Here is a 25,651-nt window from a genome sequence, read left to right as displayed (position 1 = left end):
TCTGAAGAATGTACAAATCCTGGTGAGTTCTCGATGACTATAAAGATCCTGTTATTCTCATAGAGGGTGGAGGCAGGAATTTCGCAAACTACACAAATAGCTGTAGTTTTACCAGAAACCACCCTAGTTTTGCTTCACATTTTCCCAATCATTGAACAGTTCCTAACAGAATGTGCCTATTTTGTTTTCAGCATTGTTAGCCACATCTAGAAATGTGACAGAGTCTAAATTGCTTCTTTGGAAGTATTTAAAGGCATTTGTAAGTCTTCCTCTGTGGTTCCCTGAAAATGTTGTTTAAATGTGTATTCTAACTTTCCAACAAGAGAGACAGCCCGGGGAAATGGTTTTGTTTCTTTTCTATCCTAGATATATCCAAAATCTAGTATTCTACATAGGCACTCAACAAGATTGTGCAGCGACTCCCACAACTACAGAGACAGTGTTTCATTTAAATATCACACTTCTGTAATAAACACTTACAAAGGTATGAACATTTTAATTCAATGGATTTATTTAAAAAGACTATAAAATTTGACATCAAGAGAGATAAAAAAGACCCATAAGATTTAAATTGACAAATATAAAAATGATTGGCTATAAACAATGTAAAAATACATTTCCCAGCCCCCAAACAAAACATAAGTAGAGCAATTATAAAATTTTTGTACTGAGTTCATTTCCCTTATAATTCTTGAGAACCATTCTAAGCAATCTATTTGTATAAAATATAAAATTAAATGTATCATAACTATTAATTTAAAAATTATTTTAAATTTGAGTTTATTGAGTTTGCAATTTTTTGTACGCAACAGTGGTTTCTGGTCCCAAGCTCCCCTTGAACGTATTTACTACAATGGTCTTTTTACTCCTATTTCCTGCTACAATAGAAAAGAAAGGCTAACCATTCATGGGTCCCATAAAAAACAATGTGAAGGAAGACTCTAAGAGTGACCAAATCTACCAGTGAACAGACTATCTTTCTGAAAAAGAAAGAATTAAGTGACCAACTAAGAGATCCATTTTTGTACCAATGAAACACATGGAGGTGAAACCTCAGAACAAGCAGAACTTAAGCTCAATGACAAGATGTTTTGTATGTCAGGCCAGCTGAGAATGTATCTGTCAATCTTGACTAAGCCCAATGCATGGGTGGTGACCCTGAGGAAGGCCAGATGATATGCTCTGAATTTTAGATAGGTCTAGATGACATTAAAAATCACAATGGTACGGTTTGATGTGAAACTCTAGTCGACCTATCATAAACTAGTTTTCTGAATCAGTCCTTTTTCTTAGACCCAAGACTCAGCTATTTCTCCTTTCTTAGATGACATGCCCAATAAAAACAGCATCCATGATTGGTTTCATTATCTCCCAACTAAATAGTGGTGACATTACCACTAACACTAGTATCCAAACTCTGACACAAATCCTAAAGGTACTGAGTCAGTAAGACAGAGCAGAAGCTATGTCAGGCCATACTGACCAATTTCTGAGAACCACATTAGCCACATTCATGCAACTAAAACCCATCTACGACACACAAATGGCAGATGAGAAAAAAAAAAAAGGATGAGGTCATTCAACTTTATCCCTGGAAACATGATTCCACTGCTTCAAATATAGGAAACCTACCCTGGGAGACTTCTACCAAAGTGCAGAAGGACCTGATGTATGGGCTCATCATCTTAACACTAGAGTCCCAGGTCAAAACTCCAGAAGGAGGATAAGAAAGGTCTAGTCTGTGAACCACCTGGACAGAAAGGTCATATCCCAAGCGTCCTGCCTACCTGTGACAGCTGCTAGCCAACAGACAATTCTGGTTATGAAGTTATTTCTTGAGAATGGCTTGATTCTCCTTTATGCCACCAACAGTATTAGTCTGGGCAGGGTTCCCTGGATATTTACTTTCTTAAGATGTTCCTTGCCAAAGACAAACTAGACCAATGCCTATGTAAGAACAAGGACTCTCAAGATCCTGCTACACAGTATTCACAATTAAAAGGGCCCAAGATTCAGGACCACCTAAAGACAACTGACAAAAAGTAAGCGTCAGAGCCAGAGGTCAACCTCTGCTAGATGAAGCAGCAGCACATAGTTCCATTTCCATCTGATAAGGAGACAGGAAAGAGGCATCTCGAACGATGAAAAACGAAAGGCTGGGGTCCTAAAAAAACAGACTGGCTTCAAAGAAAACACTAAGGAAGACCCACAGGGCTGTATTAATTTTAGTAAAAATAATCATATGCCAACAGGGGAACTGAACCACTTTCTAAATCATAGTATGAACTCATCTCTTCAGATACTTGGTAAGTGGTCAAAGCTTGTTTTTATAATTACTTTCACTGTTTTGGGCAAAAAGTCTTTCTTATCTTTGGTCCTTAGGTGTGGTATCAGTTTCTTCCATTTTTTTATGTGTTACAAAACAATCTCTTTCTCACTTGACATCAACAACCAAGGTGAAGTATAAACACGAAGTTGCTGATATTGTTGCTTCTATACACACAAAATACCAACATCTCCATACATTTTATAGGCTATACCAGGGTCTCAGAAAGAATTAATAACAGTTATCCAAAAATATTGTAAAATTTAAGGCTGAGTGAAATACAGTGAAGCCTGGTAATATATGTTAAGGAAAAAAACCTAGACCAATGTTTTAAATATTGGTTTCTTAAATATGTTAAATTCCCATTAACAAAACATAATCTAAGCATCAAAACAAACAGCTAAGCAAATTAATTTAAAAATAAAACAGTTTCTAAGTAGATGAATATAATCACGTTTATACAGCTATAAAGCATCACTTGGAAGCTAAGCCTAGTAAAAGAATGACCTGTAACAGAAGGACAGAATCATTTATCAACCTTTGAGTTGTGTGATTTAAAAAACAATTGTTATCTCCTCCTCCCACCAAAATCTCCATTTGAGATAAGTTTCAATCGTTATTTTTTTTTTAATTTTTTAACTTAGCTCGCCTAATTTGTGGTGGCTGACACAATATTGATAAAACTGCCTACTTGACCTTCCTCTTGCTCTCCGAAAGAAGTGGTTTAAACAATTACGCAGATTTTACAAGAGCTTCTGCCAGGGCTCAAGCACCACAGTGCAGAGTCACTACCTTAGTTAACATGTGCTCCCCAGAGTCTTTAGGCATTAAGTGGTTCAGTGAGGGCTTCAGCCCTAGTGGTATTTTCAGGTTTTCTCAGCTGGGACTCCTGTCGTTTTTCATACAGCATAATGGCAAAGTCAAGTAGGAACATAAAACTTGCTAAAAATCCAAACACCTGAGGAAAAAAATGAGGAAAGGTTATAGGAGGAATTTGGGAATATAATCTTACATTTCCTACTTGGCTTGGACAGTGTTTCATATAAGCGAGATGTTTATGAATTTTATCTTATACACAACTACTCTTTAATGTTAAAAAAAATTTTTTTTAAGTCATCAAAAAATGGAAAGAAGTTAGAAAAACTTCCAGAATAATGGCTATCAGTCGGAAGTCCCACAAAGTACTAATGTTCTGCCTTATGTGTGCATGTTTATATGTGGAGGGCTAATATATGAAACTAGGGTTAACAGATAAACATTAAATCCTAAAAAATGATACAGAACACAAGAATATTTGCATTGTTAGACTGACCCACAGATGTGATAAGGAAATGTGACTAGGCAACTCAGTCTAGGTGAAAATGAAAAAAGTTATTAATATCAAAACAGAAATTCCATTTTGAAGATACTATTAGGTTAAGTTACTTAAATAAAATACACGTTCCAGTTGTCACATTGCAATGACACAGTGGCACGACGCCACTACCTACTTCCTCTTCCTTAAGTCACTTCCTCAATTGTTCTCTTCTAAAATATGATCAAACATTCTGAGAATTCTATCAAGAGACAGAAGACCATGTGTCTGCTTCAAATTTAGCTTCTCCACTAGCAAAACCCTTAAGGATATGGGGGCCAAATAAGTGCTCTGTAGAAAAGAGAAAATTGATGTAGGTGATGGCTAAAGTCTCTTCCAAATCTAATACTCTCTATCTCCACGATTTTTATTCATAACATTCTCTTACAGTCTGTTGCAGTCTCCTGACCTGTCCTCCCCCCTCTAAAGAGTATGTATTCCACCTCATTTTGCCACAAAGTAAGCTGAGCTCCAAATTCATTAATTCCCCCAGATATCCCCAACATATCCGATGTAAATTTAATTATCAAGGCCTCCCACCCTCCCATCCCCCGCCACAAAAGCCAAGTCTTTTTCCCTCTGGAATCTTTATTTTTGACTTGATGGCCTTTATCCCCTTATTTTCCTGGCAATCTTCTTAAATACATCAAACTCAGACTAAATGTCACCCTTGTTTTTGAAGCTGTCTCTGATCGCCTCAAAGAGCTCCAGTCCATACAAGGCCCTCTATACTACATACTCCAGACAAGCGATCTTCGATCTTTGAGCTCTTTTGTTTACACACTTCTGAATTTAAAAAACAAAAAGGACTTCCTCATGCATTTACGTCTGTAAAACTTTTCATAATTTAAATAGTTACAAAAGGTAATGTCCAGCATATTATAGATATCGGCTTTTTGAACTACCAGTCACTACTAAATATACCCAGTGAAATATAAATACTGGGACAGTCTAATACATCATCTAATTAAAATCCAAATTTTTTTTATAGCTGTAAATTTTTTCACTGGAACTCAATTGTTCCTCAACTTCATTTCACTTTCCCCACAGAATTTTATAGTAATGTATTTTTATACTCATAATTTTATTTATCACCATCTCATACTCCTCTGCAACAAAAATGATTCTAAATTGAAATTAACCATAAAGCCCTATTAAAACTTTGATTTTTCTCTTCTATTGGTTTATGTACCCATGAATAAATATTGCTTATTGCTAGAATGAATCAAGATTCAGTGTTAATTTTATTTCTATGTTTTGTTTTTACACATGTAAGTGCTACGAAACTGTTGTCACATGAATAGGTAAATATAGCCATGCAATTCTCTGAACTCCTTTTGAGTTTTCTATCACAAAAAGCAGTTTTAATGATGTATTAGCTGACAACTCTATTAATTACAACTTCAATTTTGGGGGGTTTTTTTGTTTTTTGAGATAGAGTCTCACTCTGTCACTTAGGCTGGAGTGCAGTGGCACAATCTTGGCTCACTGCAACCTCTGCCTCCCAGGTTCAGGCGATTCTCCTGCCTCAGCCTCTTGAGTAGCTGGGACTACAGGCGCCCACCACCACGCCCGGCTAATTTTTGTAGTAGAGACAAGGTTTCACTATGTTGACCAAGGTGGTCTCAAACTCCTGACCTCGTGATCCGCCCACCTTGACCTCCCAAAGTGCTGGGATTACAGGCGTGAGCCACCACGCCCGGCCTAACTTCAATTTTGTTAAAAACAAAGTATTAGTTGGAAACCAGCTGACTTGCAAGACAATTTGTTGTCCAGTTTCTAGTCATTCAAGTTCACAGCACTGGCACCAGTCCAAGGCCATGATACGTGATTTACAATTCCGAAGCCCAAAGAACTACATTAACTCAAGGTTTTCATGATTCACTTGGCTCAAAATTGACACGAAGTAAGACTATTTCCAGTCTTTTCTTATCCCTTTTACTATAAATATTCATATGTTTTACTTCAGATAAACCAATGTTAGATGACAGGGTACTGTCCCAGGCCCTCAAATGAGTGTTGTATAATATAGGATATGTACAGCACTACCTTTCTAAAATCCAGAATATTCTGAATTCTAAAAAAAAAATTCTGGCCCCAAGAATTTCAGATAAAAATTGGATCTTTATTTTCAACGGTCTCTTTGTTATACTCAAGGGTTTTGTTTTACAACTCAGGTAATCCATCACAGTAAGTGATATGGTTTGGGTCTGTGTCCCCAGCCAATTGTCATGTTAAATTGTAATCCCCAATGTTGGCGGTGGGGCCTAGTTGGAAGTGATAGGATCATGGGAGCAGATTTCCCCTTTGGTGTTGTTCTTGTAATAGTGAGTTATTGAAAGATCTGGTTGTTTAAAAGTACGTAGCACCTCCCCACTCTCTCTCTTCCTCCTGCTCTGGCCACGTAAGATGTGCCTGCTTCTGCCTTGCCTTCTGCCATGACTGTAAGTTTCCTGAGACCTCCCCTGCTATGTTTCCTGTAGAGCTGTCGGAACCATGAGGCAATTAAACCTCTTTTCTTTATGCGTTACCCAGTCTCAGGTATTTCTATATAGCAGTGCGAGAAGGAACTAATGCAGCAAGATTCAGGACACGCAAGTATTTTTTTCTTTTTGAGGGGGCAAGGTGGGTGGCAACTGTGAATGGGAAGGTGGAAAAGAGTTGGTGACACTCCTTCACCAGAGATAAATTCTCAGACATACTAGTTTTAAAAAAGATTACATATGGAGATTAAAAAGCTGGAAATTAATTTCCTCAAAACTATCTCTGCCTCGTACTCCTTGAAAAGTCCTGGTGAACCTTTAAGGATATGTATAACCCACTGAAAACTGCTGTCTAGACCAACTTTTTTATTATTAATTTTTTTTTCTTCTTGTAGAGATGAGGTCTCACTATGTTGCTTGCCCAGGCTGGTCTTGAACTCCTGGCTTCAAGTGAGTCTCTCACCTTGGCCTCCCAAAGTGCTGGGATTATAAGCCTGAGCCACAGCACCCAGTCTCAGAACAACTTCTATTGGTTCATGTAACAAACTCCATTACAATTTTACTTTTCCGTCTCCTTTTCTAGGCTGAGCCTCTGAATCATATCTCCCATATATTCTCCATACCTAGAATAGCTCCTGGCATGTAGGTGTGCATTTATTGTACTGAAAGTGGAGAAATATAAAATAAAGTCAATTTTACCACTTCCATTAGCAATAGCACATTGATATGTGAAGTAAGTAGATTTTTTTTAAACAAAATTCAGTCAAATTCTATAGGCTCTAGGTTTCAAAGGCTATCATGCTCATTTGCTTTAAGGTCTTCTATTCAAAATTACACTAAAAAAATAAGTTAAAAGAAAAACAACTCTAACATACTGTATAACTTGTCAAGTACTCTCCAAATTCCATATTTCTAAGGAAACAAAAATAAGCAATGTTAAAAATACAAGGTACTTACAATAGCAGCAATTTCAGCTGAAGTCCTGTCATGTGTGGAAACAAAAATGATGGATGCCAACAAAAATACACATCCTGTTCCCAAAGTAATATAAAAATCCTATGCATACATACAAAACACAAAAGGAATACAATACAGTTAGATTCATGGAAATGAACTTTTTCATTTTTAACTTTAAAAAGCTCTGGCTGTTTGTTTTTCTTGATACAATCCAAACTTACATACCCAAACTTCTAACTTTTCAATAAGCCTGGCATTCAATAAATACTGTGTAAAATAAACAGTACCCACACTGGGCTGGGCATATTGAGAGAACACATTACAAGATAATCTTTTAATAACAACAGCCCCCTATGCCAGGAGAGGTGGCATGAGCCTGTAGTCCCAGCTAATTGGGACGTTTTTTGTTATCCAGTCTCAAAAAAAAAAAAAAAAAAAAAAAAAAACACAGTCCCGGAAAAGATCTCGTGTGCGTGTGTACAAGTGTTTGTGTGTGCCTCTTTTTCTCTGGGACATAATACAATTATCTAAGCCAAAGCACTTATTACAATTCCACCTTGCTTCCAGCAAAAAAGCATTTGTCTTTCCTTTCAAAGTATTTTATGGTAGGATGACATCTCTGAGAGTATTCCAATGCTTTGAAAGCACTTTCTAAAAGAAAGAATTTTAAAAACTACCCATTATTAAATAGAAGTATGCCAAGAGTGTGTTTTTTAGACACTTAGGCTTTCTGGAATAACATATTGCCTTCAACTGTTCCAAGTCGGTAATCCACAGTGAGCCTGTATGATGAGCTTATCTACTACATAAAACTTCCATATATCATCATAATGCAGCTTACAATCATGAGATGTTTCATGGGTTTCCAAGTGCTCTCTCAGGCATTATCTCATAAGGCCCTCATATGCCAACTGAAAACAGTAATGACATATATACTTGATTCAGAAAGGGAAACTTGGTAAAATGATAGCCACTCCAAAGTCTGATACTTTTTGAGTTTTCTGAACTGCAAACTCCACTAAACCTAATACCAATAAAACTGGCCAGGCACGGTGGCTCCCAGCTGTAATCCCAGCACTTTGGGAGGCTGAGGCAGGCGGATCATGAGGTCAGGAGTTCGAGACCAGCCTGACCAACATGGTGAAACCCTTTCTCTACTAAAAATACCAAAAAAAAAAAAAAAATAGCCGGGCATGGTAGTGGGCACCTGTAGTCCCAGCTACTCTGGAGGCTGAGGCAGGAGAATCACTCAAACCCAGGAGGCGGAGGTTGCAGTGAGCCGAGGTCACACCACTGCACTCCAGCCTGGGTAACAGAGCAAGACTCTGTCTCAAAAAAAAAAAAAAAATCAATAAAACTATTTAACACAAAATTCCTAAACTGTCAATCACTCACTTAACATTTATAAAAAATGTAAGAGGTTTTCTCGCCAGGCACAGTGGTTCACGCCTGTAATCCCAGTACTTTGGGAGGCTGAGGCGGGTGGATCATCTGAGGTCAGGAGTTTGAGAATACCCTGGCCAACATGGTCAAACCCCGTCTCTATTAAAAATGCAAAAATTAGATGGGTGTGGTGGCGGGCGCTTGTAATCCCAGCTACTTGGGAGGCTGAGGCAGGAGAATCACTTAAACCTGGGAGGCAGAGGTTGCAGTGAGCCAAGATCGCACCATTGTACTCCAGCCTGGGGGACAAGAACGAAACTCTGTCTCAAAAAAGAAAAAAAAAGAAGTTTTCTCTGCTTCTAAAAGGTGTTTCCTTGTAGTACTTTATTTTTTAATTCCTTTGGTTATTTCAAATTTATTGCATATAAATATAAAATTATATTTACTAATATTTAGAATACATTCAAGTTAACTGAAGTAAGACAATCATTTTGAGACAATAATGCAGTGTTCAACAAACATGGGTTCTAGAGCCAGTCTACCTGAGTTCAAATCTGAGCTATACCACTAGTAAATGTAAATGTTGAGCTATATACCACTAGTAAATGTAAATGTCCCAAAAATGTTGGCTACTGTTGTTCCTAATAGACTGTGACTGCAATGGCACGGGATAGAAAACATTCTCTTAAAAAATATTATTCCTTTGGGAGGCTGAGGTGGGCGGATCACCTAAGGTCAGGAGTTTGAGATCAGCCTGGCCAATATGGCGAAACCCCGTCTCTACTAAAAGTACAAAAATTAGCCAGGCGTGGTGGCACACGCCTGTAATCCCAGCTATTCGGGATGCTGAAGCAGAGAATCGTTTGAACCCAGGAAGTGGAGGATGCAGTGAGCTCCTATTGCGCCACTGCACTCCAGTCTGGCGACAGAGCAAGACATCTTCCCAAAAAAAAAAAAAAAAAAGTTATTCCTCTTTAGGCACCACCAGTACCACACACTCAAAACACATTCCTCTAAAACAGAAAACCTCTCTTGCATGAAAAAATATTTAAAATTTAAGTGTATTAATATGCAGACAGTAAAAAGTGATTTTTAAACCATGCAAACAAACATGAAATCCTTATGATATTAGGTAAAAAGTAGAATATATGTTCTCTGATTACAAATCATTTAAATTATGATTAAAAATCACCTACAAATGGAAACAAAAGATTTGAAAGGAATACAGCAAAATAATACAAAAGCTATTTTAGGATGAAAGGACTAATTTTTCTTTTTTCTCAGTATTTTTAAACTAGTATTTACTCTAAAATGACTTTTTAAATGCTCAAGTTTGATATAATAAGTGTTTTACTTTTTTCAGGTTCCACCATTATACTATACTGGTCAATATTACAGTGTTGTTTCTTGTCAAAATGATACTAAACTGGACAATATTATAACACAATTTCTTGTCAAAATGATCAGTGTGCTTTAAACATTACAGATGCAGCATTAAAATAAAAACTAAACATTTCTAAAAATATTTTTATGGTGATGTTGTTTCACTGTTGAGATAAGAAATGACAAAATGATTTCTTTTTTTGTTTGTTTTTTTTGTTTTTTTTTGTTTTTTGTTTTTTTTGAGACGGAGTCTCGCTCTGTCGCCCAGGCTGGAGTGCAGTGGCCGGATCTCAGCTCACTGCAAGCTCCGCCTCCCGGGTCTATGCCATTCTCCTGCCTCAGCCTCCCGAGTAGCTGGGACTACAGGCACCCGCCACTTCGCCCCTAGTTTTTTGTATTTTTTTGGTAGAGATGGGTTTCACTGTGTTAGCCAGGCTGGTCTCGATCTCTTGACCTCGTGATCCGCCCATCTCGGCCTCCCAAAGTGCTGGGATTACAGGCTTGAGACACCGCGCCCGGCCCAAAATGATTTCAACTTTTAATTTTTTTAATATAAATTTTTCCAGTCAGAATTTGGTGTGTGTGTGTCTATATATATATATTTATATTTACACATTCGAACTATAAATCAACCAGCTCAGATACTTGAGAACTTTTCCCTTGTCCAAATCTTAGGGTATATTCATCTGTAAAAAAGAAAATGTCCAAAGACTACAAATATAATTAACAAAAATTCTAAGGAGTATCTGTATCCTCTTAATATACATTTCATAAAAAAAAATGAGTCCTGTTGTCATTGTCATAGAGATTCCTATAGTGATGGTATTAGCCATGACAGCACCTCAAGATGGTAGGGCATTGGTTCTAATAGGATTCTGCTCCTAGCAAACTAACACAGGAACATAAAAACCAAACACCGCATGTTCTCACTCATAAGTGGGAGTTGAACAGTGAGAACACATGGACACAGGGAGGGGAACATCACACACCAGGGCCTGTCGGGGGGTGGCAGGCAAGGGGAGGGAGAGCATTAGGATAAATACCTAATGCATGCGGGGCTTAAAACCTAGCATGATAGGTTGATGGGTGCAGCAAACCACCATGGCAGATGTATACTTATGTAACAAACCTGCACGTTCTGCACATGTATCCTGGAACTTAAAGTGAAATAAAAAATTAAAAAAAAAAAAAAAAAAAGGAGTCTGCCTAGGTCACAGAGTGTGGTGTAAGCGCTTGCCTTGAGTTCAAATTCAGTTTATTTTCCATCCTAGCTGTGTTAACTTTGGGCAAGTTCCTTAATCACCCTGAACCTAAGTTTCCTCAAAGAGAAATGGAGCATGAGGTGTAAGGATTCTAAATCACAGCACATAAAGTAATTGGCACCCAGTACATCCATGCTGACAGCAGCTACCTGTATTACCAGCCCAGATGACAGAATGGTCACATACTGACTATACCAAGAACTGTGTATATGTGCTCATAAAATGCTTGATAGATTTGGTTCAGACTCCACTTGTTTTTCAAAGTTAATTTTTAACTGTTTGGTATAAACTTTTCTTTATTTATTTTTGAGACGGTCTCACTCTGTCACCAGGATGGAGTGCAATGGTGTGATTTATAACGCACAGCAGCAGCCTTGACCTCCTGGGTTCAACTGATCCTCCTGTCTCAGCCTCCTGCGTAGCTAGGACTACAAGCACGCATCACCATGCCCAGCTAATTTTTTCCTTTTTTTGTACAGATGGGGTCTCACTATGTCATCCGGGCTGCTCTTGAACTCCTGGCCTCAAGTGCTCCTTCCGCCTCAGCTTCCCAAAGTGCTGGGATTACAGGTGTGAGCCACCACTCCAGTCTATTTTTTAACTTAGAATATATTTTTATAAAAAGGTAATAGATTCCTATAGCACAAAATTCAAGAGGTACAAAAGGTTATACAGAAAAAAGTAACTATCTTAGGTGTTTAATCAATATATAATTTAATGCTTGCTTCTTATTAATCTAAAATAATAGAATCTTACTGGTTTGTTTTTATACTGTTATTTCTTATTTGTAAGAGCTCAAAATCGGGCCAGGCATAGGTTCACGCTTCTAAGCCCAGTACTTTGGAAGGCCAAGGCAGGAGGACTGCTTGACCCCAGGAGGTCAAAGCCAGCCTAGGCAACATAGCAAGATCTCATGGCTAAAAAAAATCAAAAAAAGTAGCTGGGCGTGGTGGCACACGCCTGTAGTCACAGCTACTCCCCAGCTACTCAGAAGGCTGAGGCACAAGGATTGCTTGAGACCAGGAGATCAAGGCTACAGTGAGCCGTGATCATGCCACTGCACTCCAGCCTGGTCAAAAGAGGGAGACCTGTCTCAAAAAAAAAAAAAAAAAAAAAAAAAGGCTGGCTGCGGTGGCTCATGCCTATAATCCCAGCACTTTAGGAGGCCAAGGCAGGTGGATCACCTGAGGTCAGGAGTTCAAGACCAGCCTGGCCAACATGGCAAAACCCCTTCTCTACTAAAAGAACAAAAATTAGCCATGGTGGGTACCTATAATCCCAGTTACTCAGGAGGCTGAGGCAGGAGAATTGCTTGAACCCAGGAGGCAGAGGTTGCAATGAGCCGAGATCCTGCCATTGCACTACAGTCTTGGGCAACAAGAGCAAGACTCCATCTCAAAAAGAAAAAAAAAAAAGTTCAAAATCTACCATAATCCCTTCCCTCAAAAATGTAGATTATTTTGCCAACCCTGACACGTACAACTCTTCACAAACTACTACTGACAACTCAAATGCTACTAAAGAAGTAAATTGCTCAATTGTTAAATTCAGTAACTATATAAATTATTTCGCCAGGTGCAGTGGCTCATGCCTGTAATCCTAACACTTTGGTTGGCCAAGGCGGGTGGATCACGAGGTCAGGAGTTCAAGACCAGCCTGGCCAAGATGGTGAAACTCCATCTCTACTAAAAATACAAAAATTAGCCAGGTGCACACCTGTAATCCCAGCTACTTGGGAGGCAGAGGCAGAAGAATCGCTTGAACCCGGGAGGCGGAGGTTGCAGTGAGCCGAGATTGTGCCACTGCCCTCCAGCCTGGGCGACAGAGCAAGACTCCATCTCAAAAATAAATAAATAAAAATTATTTCATGTGTCATCTCACACATTCAACTATACTCAAAAACATAGGGTCAGGGCCAGGCATGGTGGCTCACGCTTGTAATCCCAGCACTTTTGGGAGGCCGAGGTGGGTGGATCACTTGAGTCCAGGAGTTTGAGACCAGCCTGGGCGACAAGGCAAAACCCCGTCTCTACAAAAAATATAAGGATTAGCCACGTGTGGTGGCACAAACCTATAGTCCCAGGTACTGGGGAGGCTAAGGTGGGTGGATTGTTTGAGCCTGGGAGGCAGAGGCTGCAGTGAGCTGAGATCATACCACTGCACTCCAGCCTGGGCAACAGAGTGAGACACCATCTCAAAAACAAAACAAAACAAAAAACCTTATCGGGTCAGCATACTAAGTGTTAAAAAGTTAAGCATTTCTAATTTTGTAAAAAATAAGACTCTCAAGTAGTTTTTATTTTTATAAGAAAATGTATGAATAAATTCAACAAATGCATTCTTAATTCACTCACAGACAACTTTTCATAATACCATTAAAGCAAAATATAGGAAGAATTACATGTTGCTTTATTTTCCCTGATCACTGAAGCTTTAAGCTTTAAATGTTTTATTTTAAAGCTCCAGAAATATTTCATATTAGTTCATTACTCTATCTCCAGTGTCTAGCATATAAATGCCTGGCATGTAATAAAGGCACACAATTAATAACTGTAGAACCAATGAGTGACACTCAAAAGTGAGAAATCAGAAGTGACAAAATCCTAGGCTTTTTTTAAGTCGAATGTGAATTACATTAAACTACCAATAACTGTAAACTATTGGCAGTGTCTGCCACTCTCACTCTAATCTCACTTTCCCTCTCTATCATCCCCTCGGTAGGAAAAAACAGAGGTGCTTAGAAGCAGAGCAAGTTGGAACAAGGGATACTGTCTTTTCACGTTGCTGAGTTTTGAAAACATTACTGCTTTAAACAATAAAACTATGCCAGATTACAAAATAGCTATGCTCTTAATATGGGGATGATATTTTCTCATGCTTACCGATGATTTTACTTTTGTAGTATCAACTTTCTCGTAAAATGGAGTGCAATACACAATCAGTATAAGGAGACTCAGAAGAAAGGCACTGCAGCTTACAAACTCAAAAAAATAAAGTCCTCCACACAAAGTACACTGCGACACAACTTCTTCACAGATGAAGGCCAGCAGAGACAGCAACTACAAATGAAGAAAACATTTCACTTAAGTGTTTTTCAGAGAACCTACAGTATTTAGAAAGCTGTTTCTGAATAATACATTTACTCGAATATTTACAATGAGGAGACTATGGCAAACAAGATTAATGAATAAACCTCATCTACACAGAACTTACAGTTTGGCCGATTTGAAGGAAATACAGGTAAATAAAGAATTAACCCATTATGTACTAATGCCAGAACAAGGGAAATATATAATATTGTTATAAAAGCACATAGGAGAGAAGCTCAACTTTGGGGTCAGGAAAGGCTTCCTGAAGGAGAAAGCTGAGACCTGAAGAACAGAGTCAGTTTGGGGGATGAAAGATTAAGGAAAGAAATTCGCAGCAGAGAAGCAGTACGTAGAAAGGCTCAGAAATGAGAGCATGGCACCTGCCCCCGACCCAACATACAGACAACACACACCCTGACCTCCAACTGAACTGCCAAAGTGAGTCAAATCAACACGGCTCAAGTATAGAGTTTGAGGGAAGAGAACGGCAGCACAAAAATTATTATATGAGGCTAGAGAGGTAAGCTGAGGCCGGATCTAAACGTCCTCATTAATCAAAGAGTCTGGATTTTAAGGGTTTTAAAGTAAAGGTTGACAATGATCAGGTTTATGCTTTCAGTAGTTCTCACTGGCTACAATATGGAGAAGGCACCAGAGGTAAGGCAAACCTTGGGGTGGACATCCAACTGGGAAGCTGATGTAGGAAATCAGGGCAAATAATAGCGAATAGAGAGCAGCAATGGAGAAGAGTGGCAATCACTGAGAGATGCAGCAGAAGCGCTTATCGCACAGGATGCAAAAGCTCATATCAGACAAGATGCGTACAAATAATATGGAACATAAGATAACACATATGTACCTTAAACATTTTAACTTAAAAATGCACATTTATTAACAATCTTTTGGAGTGAGTTTTTTCTTTATGGGTCTGTTGACTGGAATTCCACATTTTCTGAATAACTCACTTTCATCATCTATGGACCACCACTTCCAGACTGATGTTATCTGAAGTGAAGTGACATCGTAAACACTTGAGAAACAGAGTTCAGAATCTTTCTAGAGTCAGACTAGTTTTCCCAGCCTTTTACAGTTGCCTTGCTCTTCCTTAATTCCATGGCAGATAAATATTTTAGTAACTTATCTTTCAGTCTTTCCAAAGCATTCAATTTAGTTTTAAAAAAACAATTCCTTTTCACACTCAGTTTTAGCTTTGTAGTATTTAACTGTATGGCCATAAAAGTATAGTTAGCATAAACCAGTATGGGAACAACACAACTCAACTGATAACAGAAGCAGGAGTTCGGGTGTGCTAATGAGACGCCTACTGGCCATGGCAGGCTGTGGGTGACCGGTGTGAGGTCAGGATGCTTGGTATAGTGAGTGGAGAATGTTAACTCTGGTTAACTTGGTAACTCAATTACACGCAAGTGGGTTTTAACTACTTCCAACTGCTGTGTATGTGATACTAACATACTGGTCCTCACTGAAGAAAGTCAGGTTTTTTTCTTTTTAAAAGGCAAGGGTGCTGGGGAAAGAATAAATTCAGTTTTAAACGTGCTGTGATTGAGGAGGTCTGTGGAACAGTTAGGTGAAGATGTAGCTGGAAAGCAAATGAATATATGGTCTGGAGCTCAAAGGAGAGGTCTAACATGCAGATAAAGATGTGGGAGGCAGCAGAGTGGGAGGGTGAGATGACCCAAAGGAGGAAAGATAGCCTTATGTGGAAATCTGAGGAATCTAAAGATTTCTAGGATATGCAGAAGGGAAGAAACCAGCAAAGGACAACCAGGAGTAGCAATCAAAGGGGTAGTAAACAAGAAAAAAGTATTTACACACACACATGCACAAACACACAAGTAATCAAGAGTGCTAAATGCTACTTAGAGGTCAAGTAAGAACAACACTGAAACACCTACCTTAGATTGAGCTATAAGAAGGTTACTGGTGACATCAGCAAGAAAAGTTCCAGGGTAGTCAGGGAGAGAAGCTCGATGACAATACTGTGTATTGGGAAATAAGGGGAGGGTAAGGCAGTGAAAGAGAGACAGCATAGGCAGTAAGTGTGGCTGGGAAAGAATGGCCAGATAGGGCAGTAGTGGATGAGGTCAAAGAGAAGGGAATTTCAACATGGGGGAGAACTGAGCATGTTTACGCAGAAACCAGTAAGATGGGTCGATCTAAAGACAGAGGTAGAAAAATGGCTCCCTAAAGATAGGATTCAGGGCTCAGGTTTGGGGCTAACTCTTCTCTAGAAATAGAAGGGAAGAGAGTGAAGAAGAATATTTTGCTTGGGCAGTTTGTGTGGGTTTTGTGGAAGCTGAGGGAATTTCCTGCTGAGGGCCAAAACCATCAAAACGACTGATGACCTAAGTCAGAGGCTAAAGGGAATTCCCTTCTCACACCAGTCAGGCCAGTAGAAGCAACCAGACAGGTTAATGGCAAGAAGATTGTTACCAAAATCAACAGATACATTTCATAGTAATAGAAAATACCTTATCCTACAAAACATTTTCATCAAAAAGAGTCAAGGGTACAGCCATCCTGAACAAGAGTTCGGCATAGCTGAACTGTTTAAAAACTAAGCATATATCTACCATATGACCCAGTAACAGAACTCTTGGGCATCTGTCTCAGAGAAATGAAAACTTAACATTTGTACAAAAACCGGTACATGAATGTTTATAACAATTTTATTCATAGTAGCCCCAAACTAGAAACATCCCAGATGTCCAATGGTTAAAACTGTGTACATCCATACCATGGAATATTAGCAATAAAAAGGAGCAAACTTGATATATGTCATGTCCTAGATGAATCTCCAGAGAATTATTCAAAGTAAAAAAAAAAAAAAATCCAATCTCAAAAAGTTACATATTGTATGTTTCCATTCACAGCCCATTCTTAGAATAAAAAAAATAATGATTGCTAACAAATTAGTGGCAGCCAAGAGAAAGGGGAAAGGTGTGGCTACAAAGGGGTAGCACAGGGAAGCCTGTGCTGATGGCACAGTTCTGTATCTTGACTGTGGTGGTGATTATAGAAAGCTATCCATGTGATAAAATTACACAGAATTACACACACATGCACATACAAATGAGTGCATGGGACCTCCCTGTATTTTTTTTTTTTTTTTGCAATTTCCTGTGAATCAATAATTATTTCAAAATAAAAAGTTAAAAAAAATTCAAATCTGTACTGCTATCCAAACCTTTAAGGGATTTCCTCTCCCTCCTACTGGTTACACAAAATGTATATATCCCCACAACAGCAAAGAATTTATATAAAAGAAAAAAATAGATATCCCTCTGATTTCCTGTAAGTTAGTGAAGCATGAAATAGCCCAGCATGTCCCAAACAACTCCTTCAGACAGGTGTTAGGTAAGGCGCTCCCAATCATTACACCACAGGATATACAGTGACAACACCAAGACAAATCCCAGAAGGCCACTGTGTAAAGACACTTCCTTAGTCTCCTATAATCAGAATTACAGGATGAGTTCTAACATGACTATGGTCTAATAAAATACTAAATAGCTGACATTTCACTTGCCTTTTTCTTGCCTCTATGTTAAATCTTGTCCAAGTTTTGAAAGTTTCTCTCTGAGAAATTTACAAAATATGCCTCAGGTGTATAAAAGTCAATTAACTGAGAGTGGATACCAGCCTAAAACTCTAATTAGGGTCTGGGAATAGTTGAACCATTCATGTTACAATTAGATTACTAGGCACACTCATGTGTGAAGGCTATATGGTAATAAAATGTTATCTGTAGGACAGACACAGGCTGCTTGTCTATTCTCGGTTAAAAAAAAAAAAAGGATGGGATCCAGCTTGTCCAGAAGCAGTCAGTCTCAAGTCATTACAAGTCCTATTCCAAATGCATTAACAGGTGTCATTCTTACTGACCTTACTGACCTATTGCCTCAGAGCAACAGTAAGAGGCATTCTGCCTGGACATCTTAAAAGAGAATGAAGGAGTACAATATTAAGTATGGACATCTGGCAGGGCACAGTGGCTCACACCTGTAATCCCAGCACTTTGGGAGGCCAAGGCGGGCAGATCACTTGAGTCCTTCTGGCCAACCTGGTTCAAAATCAGCCTGGCCAACACGGCAAAACCCCGTCTCTACTAAAAATACAAAAATTAGCTGGGCGTGGTGGCATATGCCTGTAATCCCAGCTACTTGGGTGGCTGAAGCATGAGAATTGCTTGAACCCAGGAGGTGGAGGTTACAGTGAGCCAAGATGGCGCTACTGCACTCCAGCCTGGGTGACAGAGCGAGACTATCTCAAAAAAAAAAAAAAAGGTTTGGACATTTACTAGCTCCCATCTCAAGTTAAAGGCCAAGAAATTGGCACTACAAGCTATAGTCAATATGAAATTCTGTTGGCCAGGTGCAATGGGTCACACCTGTAATCCCAGCACTTTGGGAGGCCAAGGCGGGAGGATTGCTTGGGCTCAGGAGTTTGAGACCAGCCTAAGCAACATGGTGAAACCCCGTCTCCACCAAAAAAAAAAGAAAAAAAATTCTCTGACTACCCATCTCTGAGGCTACTAACCTTCCTCTGTAAGCTCCCACAGCATTATACAATTGCTAGTTCAAAGTGTACTTGAATTAGCAACACTCCAACACTGTTCTATGTACAGGAAGATGTAATGATGGAGTAATAAGCTCAGTGTACAAGAAACAATACTAACCACACATTTTATACCACATTAACTGAGCATTCATTATATGTAGGTTAGAAAATCTCAAGAAAATGTTCTAAGGAGCTGGAGAAGAATGAGTGGAAAAGCAGGACTCAAACCAGGTAGAGACACACACAGAACGTGGAGAGACAGATGACATTCTAATTCTAGGTGGAGGATGAAAAAAAACATATTCATAAGGGCAAGAATTTGCATAGTAAATCCAAAAATGATAATAAGGCAACTGACCTAACTGGATGGGGATGAAGAAAAAAATGGTTTAGGAGTTGGGTGTGGTTGTGTGATGATCATGCAAGGGAATATGGATGTCTAGATAAAGGCAGCAGGGAACGCCTGCCTGGTTTAGTAGGTTAGAAAACAGGAGGAACAGAGGATTGGGTAGGGCCTAAAGGAATTCTACAGTTCGAGTATAGGAGGGAAAAGAGCAACTAACAGAGGATAAGCAAGCCACAGGAAGTGTTATTAAAAAAAGAAAAAAGAAAACTCCTTAAAAAGCACCAAGTAAACATACTCCAAACTATTATCACACTGTGACACCTGGCAGTATGAGGGGTAGGAAAGTGGTTTTAATATTTTTAGTTGATTTTTTTTTTTTTTTTTGGTAAGCAGACACCTTTTTTTTTTTTTTGAGACAGAGTCTTGCTCTGTCGCCCAGGCTGTAGTGCAGTGGCACAATCTTGGCTCACTGCAAGCTCCACCTCCCGGGTTCACACCATTCTCCTGCCTCAGCCTTCCCAGTAGCTGGGACTACAGGCGCCTGCCACCACTTCCAGCTAATTTTTTGTATTTTTAGTAGAGACGGGGTTTCACCGTGTTAGTCAGGATGGTCTCGATCTGCTGACCTTGTGATCCGCCCGCCTCTGCCTCCCAAAGTGCTAGGATTACAGGCGTGAGCCACCGCACCCGGCCAGCAGACACTTTTTTGTATTAAAAAGAAAAAAGAGTAAAGGTTGCCCAGGCGTGGTGGCTCACGCCTGTAATCTCAGCACTTTGGGAGGTTAAGGTGGGTGGATAACGAGGTCAGGAGTTTGAGACCAGCCTGGCCAACATAATGAAACTGTCTCTACCAAAAATACAGAAATTAGCTGGGCATGGTGGTGCACGCCTATAGTCCCAGCTACTCAGGAGACTGAGGCAGGAGAATTGCTTGAACCCAGGAGGCAGAGGTTGCAGTGAGCTGAGACTGCGCCACTGCACTCCAGCTTGGGTGACAGAGCTAGGCTTCGTCTTGAAAAAAAAAAAAAGTGTAAAAGTTGAAGGAAGAATTTCGAGAAATGAGTGGTCACCAGCATTAAATGCCAAAGTGGTCAAGAATAGGAAGAGAGAAAAATGTCACTGAATTAGCTAAGAATTTCATAGTAAATGTAACCCAGAAGTAAAAAGGCTCAATTATTATTTTTTGGTAAACAGTTTTGTTCTCAATAGCATGAAGTCATCACACTAAATATTGCTTACTGAATATTAAGCTAAGTACCTAACAACTGTATACCCAATGTAACTCCTTTTAATGACATAAAATTTTACCCAAATATAATTAAGGGAATTATCAAGCTTTTAATGTCAGGAGGGCCCTTAGAGGGCATAGTCTCCCACCGTCATGTTTACAAAGATGGAATTAAGCTACTGACAGTTAAGCCCCAAGTTAGCTCCGCACAGACAAGAACCCAAGTCTCGCGGCCGGGCGCGGTGGCTCAAGCCTGTAATCCCAGCACTTTGGGAGGCCGAGTCGGGCGGATCACGAGGTCAGGAGATCGAGAACATCCTGGCTAACACGGTGAAACCCCGTCTCTACTAAAAAATACAAAAAACTAGCCGGGCGAGGTGGCGGGCGCCTGTAGTCCCAGCTACTCGGGAGGCTGAGGCAGGAGAATGGCGTAAACCCGGGGGGCGGAGCTTGCAGTGAGCTGAGATCCGGCCACTGCACTCCAGCCTGGGCGACAGAGCGAGACTCCGTCTCAAAAAAAAAAAAAAAAAAAAAAAAGAACCCAAGTCTCTGACTCCCACTCTGTACTTCCTCTCCCCATGAAACGTTTGTTAAATTCCTTTTACGAGTATGTATGTTTGTGTAGGTTTTCCCTGTAAGACTGGCTTTGTGAAGTTAAACCCACAGTTCTGTATATTTCCCTTAATGTATTAAATCATACATTAAAAACAATTTGCTAGCATCAACAGATTGGGGAAGTCTCAGTGACTAAAAGATGATCTTACAGCTCTGGTTATTTAAACACTGGATAATTACTATCCTGCATCTGTCTCTCCATTTCAGTTTCACTACCCTTTCTTTTTCCTTTTTTTTTTTTTTTTTCACTACCTTTCTTTTTCCTGTTGCCAGGATGGAGTGCAGTGGCACGATCTCAGCTCACTGCAGTCTCCACCTCCTGCCTCAGCCTCCTGAGTAGCTGGATTACAGGCGCACGCCACAACACCCAGCTAATTTTTGTATTTTTAGAAGAGATGGGGTTTCACCATGTTGGCCAGGATGGTCTCGATCTCCTAACCTTGTGATCTGCTCGCCTTGGCCTCCCAAAGTGCTGGGATTATAGGCATGAGCCACCGCACCCAGCCTCAGTTTCACTACCTTTTCTGAAATTTCAAGTGTTCCTTAAAATGGTCACTATATTAAATATGAATTCTCCATTAATTTAACAGTCTACTACTTATATTTTATAAAAAGAACTTTTAAATGTTTGTCATTAATTATAAGGCTCCATCTACAAAATGATATGAATTATAAATTAATGAACTTTACTATTAAAAACCTTGTAGTTGTAAGTAAAGTTCAAATTTAAAAATCCATTGGTCTGAAGAAACAGTCCAGGCCTCCCTTGCCTTAGGCAAATATTTACTCTTACAAACGTTCAAAGATATAATTTGCTGACATTATGAATCTTCCTCAAGGTAAAAATAGAACATTTCAATTTACTACACATCAGTTTTCATATTTAAATAATGAAAAGAGCATTAATATAAGAAATGCTTCTAAGTAATTTGTTTCTTGGTACTTATAGGGTAACATTTATAATGTAATAAATTGAAAAATCACTGGTGATTTCTAAAACTGCTTGCCAGATGAGCGACTAGAATCCCAGTACTGTGCAGCTATCAGGACAGTCAACTGACTGCACGGACACAATGTGGAGCTTGTTGCACAGAAAATTACACATATTTAGGTCACTGCACCAGCGTATCCAGCAAGCAATTAGGTTACCAAATGTCAATTCTCCCCTTAAAACAAAAACTCCCTCAAAAAAATTCACAAAATAAAACATGAACATATGGACAAATCTAAGGGTAGTATAAACTGAAAAACTGCATACAGTTAGGACTCCAGTAACTCCTTATACTGAATTCTCAACTGAGCATTTCTTCTTAAGCTCTGGAAGGGTGAATGGTAGTTGGGGGATGCTCAGGGTTTTAAAAAAATTCAGGTCATATCTGAATGGTAGACACAGCTATGTAACTTCAAGAGACCGAGAAGCTACGTTCTTTTATCTCTAATCTCCTCTGTATACAGGCTCCACTCTCTATCCCTTCAATGTTCACTTCTGTAATAGCAAACCCCATGGAGTCTCAGAGTTTGAAAAAAAAATGTTTAAGAGTGGAAAGAACCTCAGAGGTAATCCAATTCAACCTCCGAAGACTCTAATGTAAGAATTTCCTAAGTATATACAGTGTCTAGTTTTTAAGTTTCAGAGCAAGCTTCTTTTCTCTTGTAGGATCTTATAAATCCTGTTAAGATTTATGGGTCCAGAATAATATACTCAAACATATAAGTGTACAATATTTTGAATAAAATTTCGCAGGGTTTGCAGGTCCCTTGTTAAAACACCTCCTCTTCTGATTATGGGTTTCTCCATTACAGTTGTTTCCTTACTGGAGCTCCCAATTCTGTTTAGTTTTTTTAAAAAATTAAACATCTAAAGTAAAACAACCAATCTATCTAAAGGAAGAATGTGAGTTAAGGCCTTGCCTATAGCCCCAGGCTGGAAGACAACTTTTACTGACTTCATATGTAACTTTCTTGGGACTTGGTGGATAATTCCTGTAATATACTGTTACTGTGAAGAGATAAGACATTATCAAAACAGACAAACCAGGAACAAAAAGACAACCATCAAAGTGAAAGGCAATAATGAGGCCGGGCACGGTGGCTCAAGCCTGTAATCCCAGCACTTTGGGAGGCCGAGACGGGCGGATCGCGAGGTCAGGAGATCAAGACCATCCTGGCTAACACGGTGAAACCCCATCTCTACTAAAAAATACAAAAAACTAGCCGGGCGAGGTGGCGGGCGCCTGTAGTCCCAGCTACTCGGGAGGCTGAGGCAGGAGAATGGCGTAAACCCGGGAGGCGGAGCTTGCAGTGAGCTGAGATCCGGCCACTGCACTCCAGCCTGGGTGACAGAGCGAGACTCCGTCTCAAAAAAAATAAAATAAAATAAAATAAAAAAATAAGAAAGGCAATAATGAAAAAGTACTTTTAAATCTCCACATTAAAGGCATTCTTGTAACATGACAATCTCCCCATAAACAAATAGATTTCATAAAGAGATACTAGTTTTTATTCTTTTTCCATTTCTTCTTATGAATCATGGAGAACAAATACAATCTAACGATCTTTTAAGGCAAATTCATCTTCTCTGTGTCCAAGTATAACATTTACCACAACCATTTCTGGTTGTTCCATGTTTTCTTCTATAATAGCAATAAGGAAGGAAACTGATTATGTTCTAGTCCAAAGATACAAAACTACAGTTTACTAAACTGTAAGAAGGTAATGAGAAAATTTACTTTAGCTTTGTCACTTTTTATTAGAAAGAAAAAAAATAAAGGCAACTGAAAACAGGAGATTTTGTGGGCAGCAAACCAATACAGATGATTTTTTTGAGCAGCAAGAATGCTTCAGATGGGCTGGGCGCAGTGGCTTACGCCTGTAATCCGAGCACTTTGGGAGGCCCAGGGAGCGAAAATCACCTGAAGTCAGGAGTTTGAGACCAGCCTGATCAACCCCGTCTCTATGAAAAATACAGGGGGGGGAAAAAAAAAAATTCAGCCGGGCATGGTGGTGCGTGCCTGTAGTCCCATCTACCCGGCACGAGAATTGCTTGAACCGGGGAGGCGGTTTCAGTGAGCCGAGATTGCGCCACTGCTCTCTAGCCTGGGCGACAGAGCAAGACTCCGTCTCAAAAAATAAAGCTTCAGATGAATATTCTTTTCTGTTCTAAAGAGTTCTACTATTCACGTAGAAAATTTTAGCTTTACTGCGGAGAAATACAGCTAATACCTAAAAATCATGTGACAGCTGACAAGAGAAGAGCAGAAGGAAGAAGGTAGAAGGAACAGCTTATGCAAAGGAACAGTGGCAGGGAAGAGCCCCGGATGCCTCGTAATAAATTAAAGGTGGCCAGTGTGGAACTACCTACAGGGATACTGGGTTCCATAGGCGGCATTATCCCTTGCTTTCAAATGATTTCCCAGTCATCAGCAGATGTGATCGTTTTGATCGCTAAACAGCCGATTTTCCGACTTCTGTTTTTCTATTCAATAAAAGTAGGTCACCTGAGTTCTAAGAATTTAACTTCTGGTCATTTGAGTTGTAAGAATTTATTTCCAAGGAAACCAATGAGCTAATTTTTACTTAGAATGGTTAAAAAACAAAACAAAGTAAGACAAAACAAAACTCATAAACATTGTAAGCATTCGGATTTTTCCTAAACTGGTTCTATTGCAGAAAATGTTGCTCATCAGTGGTTGAAACAGTACACAGGAGCTCAACACGACTGTAAAGTGAATAATTTAAATCCCAAAGATGCTTTGATGTTTTCACTAATAGGTTTATGGTACTTTAACTGCTTAAAATAAACTCAATAAAACGGAAAGATGCGTACCATGTCCTAGGTCTGCTCTCCGCACGCACTCACAAAAAGCTGTCCTTTCGACTTTCCACTTAGAATCCATATTGCTCAATTTTGAAATAATTATTTTCCAGTCAATATAAAACTTTTAGAAGACAATTTACTGGACACACACACACATCTCAATGCCACGCGTGGTATCGCAGGACTTTGTCCAGCAAGTTAAGCTGCCCCCATGGGCTCGCCGCAGGAAAACCGCAAGAGCCAGAGAAAGATAAACACAAAGCGCTTCACAGTCTAAATGCAGGCACTGTGGGCGATAATGCAGAGTAGCAGCAGAGAGAAGAGAGGAAAGTCGCCACAGAGGATGAGCGAAAGATGCTGAAGTGGCTGACTTGGGTCTCCGACGCATTTCCTGAGCCCGCCTAATACTGGGTGGCCCCAGGTCGTGGGATCCCGATGGCGAGCGCCGTGGGCCTGGGGGCCGCCCGGCGGAAGGGCGGAGGGTAACGCCCCCCTCCCCAGGCGGAGAGGAAAGGAACTAGAGGTGTGGAAACCGCCTCTTACTGAACAACCAAGCTGAAACGAAGCAGCTCGGCGGCCTCCCAAGCCCAGGCCAGACCCCGCTCCCCGGCCTGGGCTCGCCCTCCCCGACCGCGGACTCACCAGCTGCAAACCCTTGAGAACGCGCCGGGGCCCCGGGAGCCGATCCAGGAAGAAGTAGGCAGCGATGCCGCTCCGGGGGCCTCTGGCGGGGCCCGGGTCCTCCTCCGTAGTGGGGCTGTACACCGCTCCGTTCTCCATCGCCTCGGGCCGGTGAGCACGGCGGCCGCAGCAACCGGACCGCTGAC

At 40.0% G+C, this 25,651-nt stretch overlaps 1 protein-coding gene across 1 annotated transcript; it reads right to left on the bottom strand.

Annotated features, from left to right (window-relative positions):
- Window positions 1–529: 529 nt before the first annotated feature.
- On the bottom strand, window positions 530–25,651 carry CMTM6 (CKLF like MARVEL transmembrane domain containing 6). The gene is given in 4 exon segments (NM_001266122.1): window positions 530–3,284; window positions 7,121–7,219; window positions 14,031–14,207; window positions 25,467–25,651. Coding segments are annotated over 4 exon segments (552 nt in total). The 5' UTR covers window positions 25,605–25,651; the 3' UTR covers window positions 530–3,146.

Source organism: Macaca mulatta, chromosome 2 (genome assembly GCF_049350105.2).
Source record: "Macaca mulatta isolate MMU2019108-1 chromosome 2, T2T-MMU8v2.0, whole genome shotgun sequence".
Classification (NCBI taxonomy): domain Eukaryota; kingdom Metazoa; phylum Chordata; class Mammalia; order Primates; family Cercopithecidae; genus Macaca; species Macaca mulatta.
Note: the sequence above shows the minus strand (reverse complement) of the source record. Positions and strands in the feature narration are given on the sequence as shown.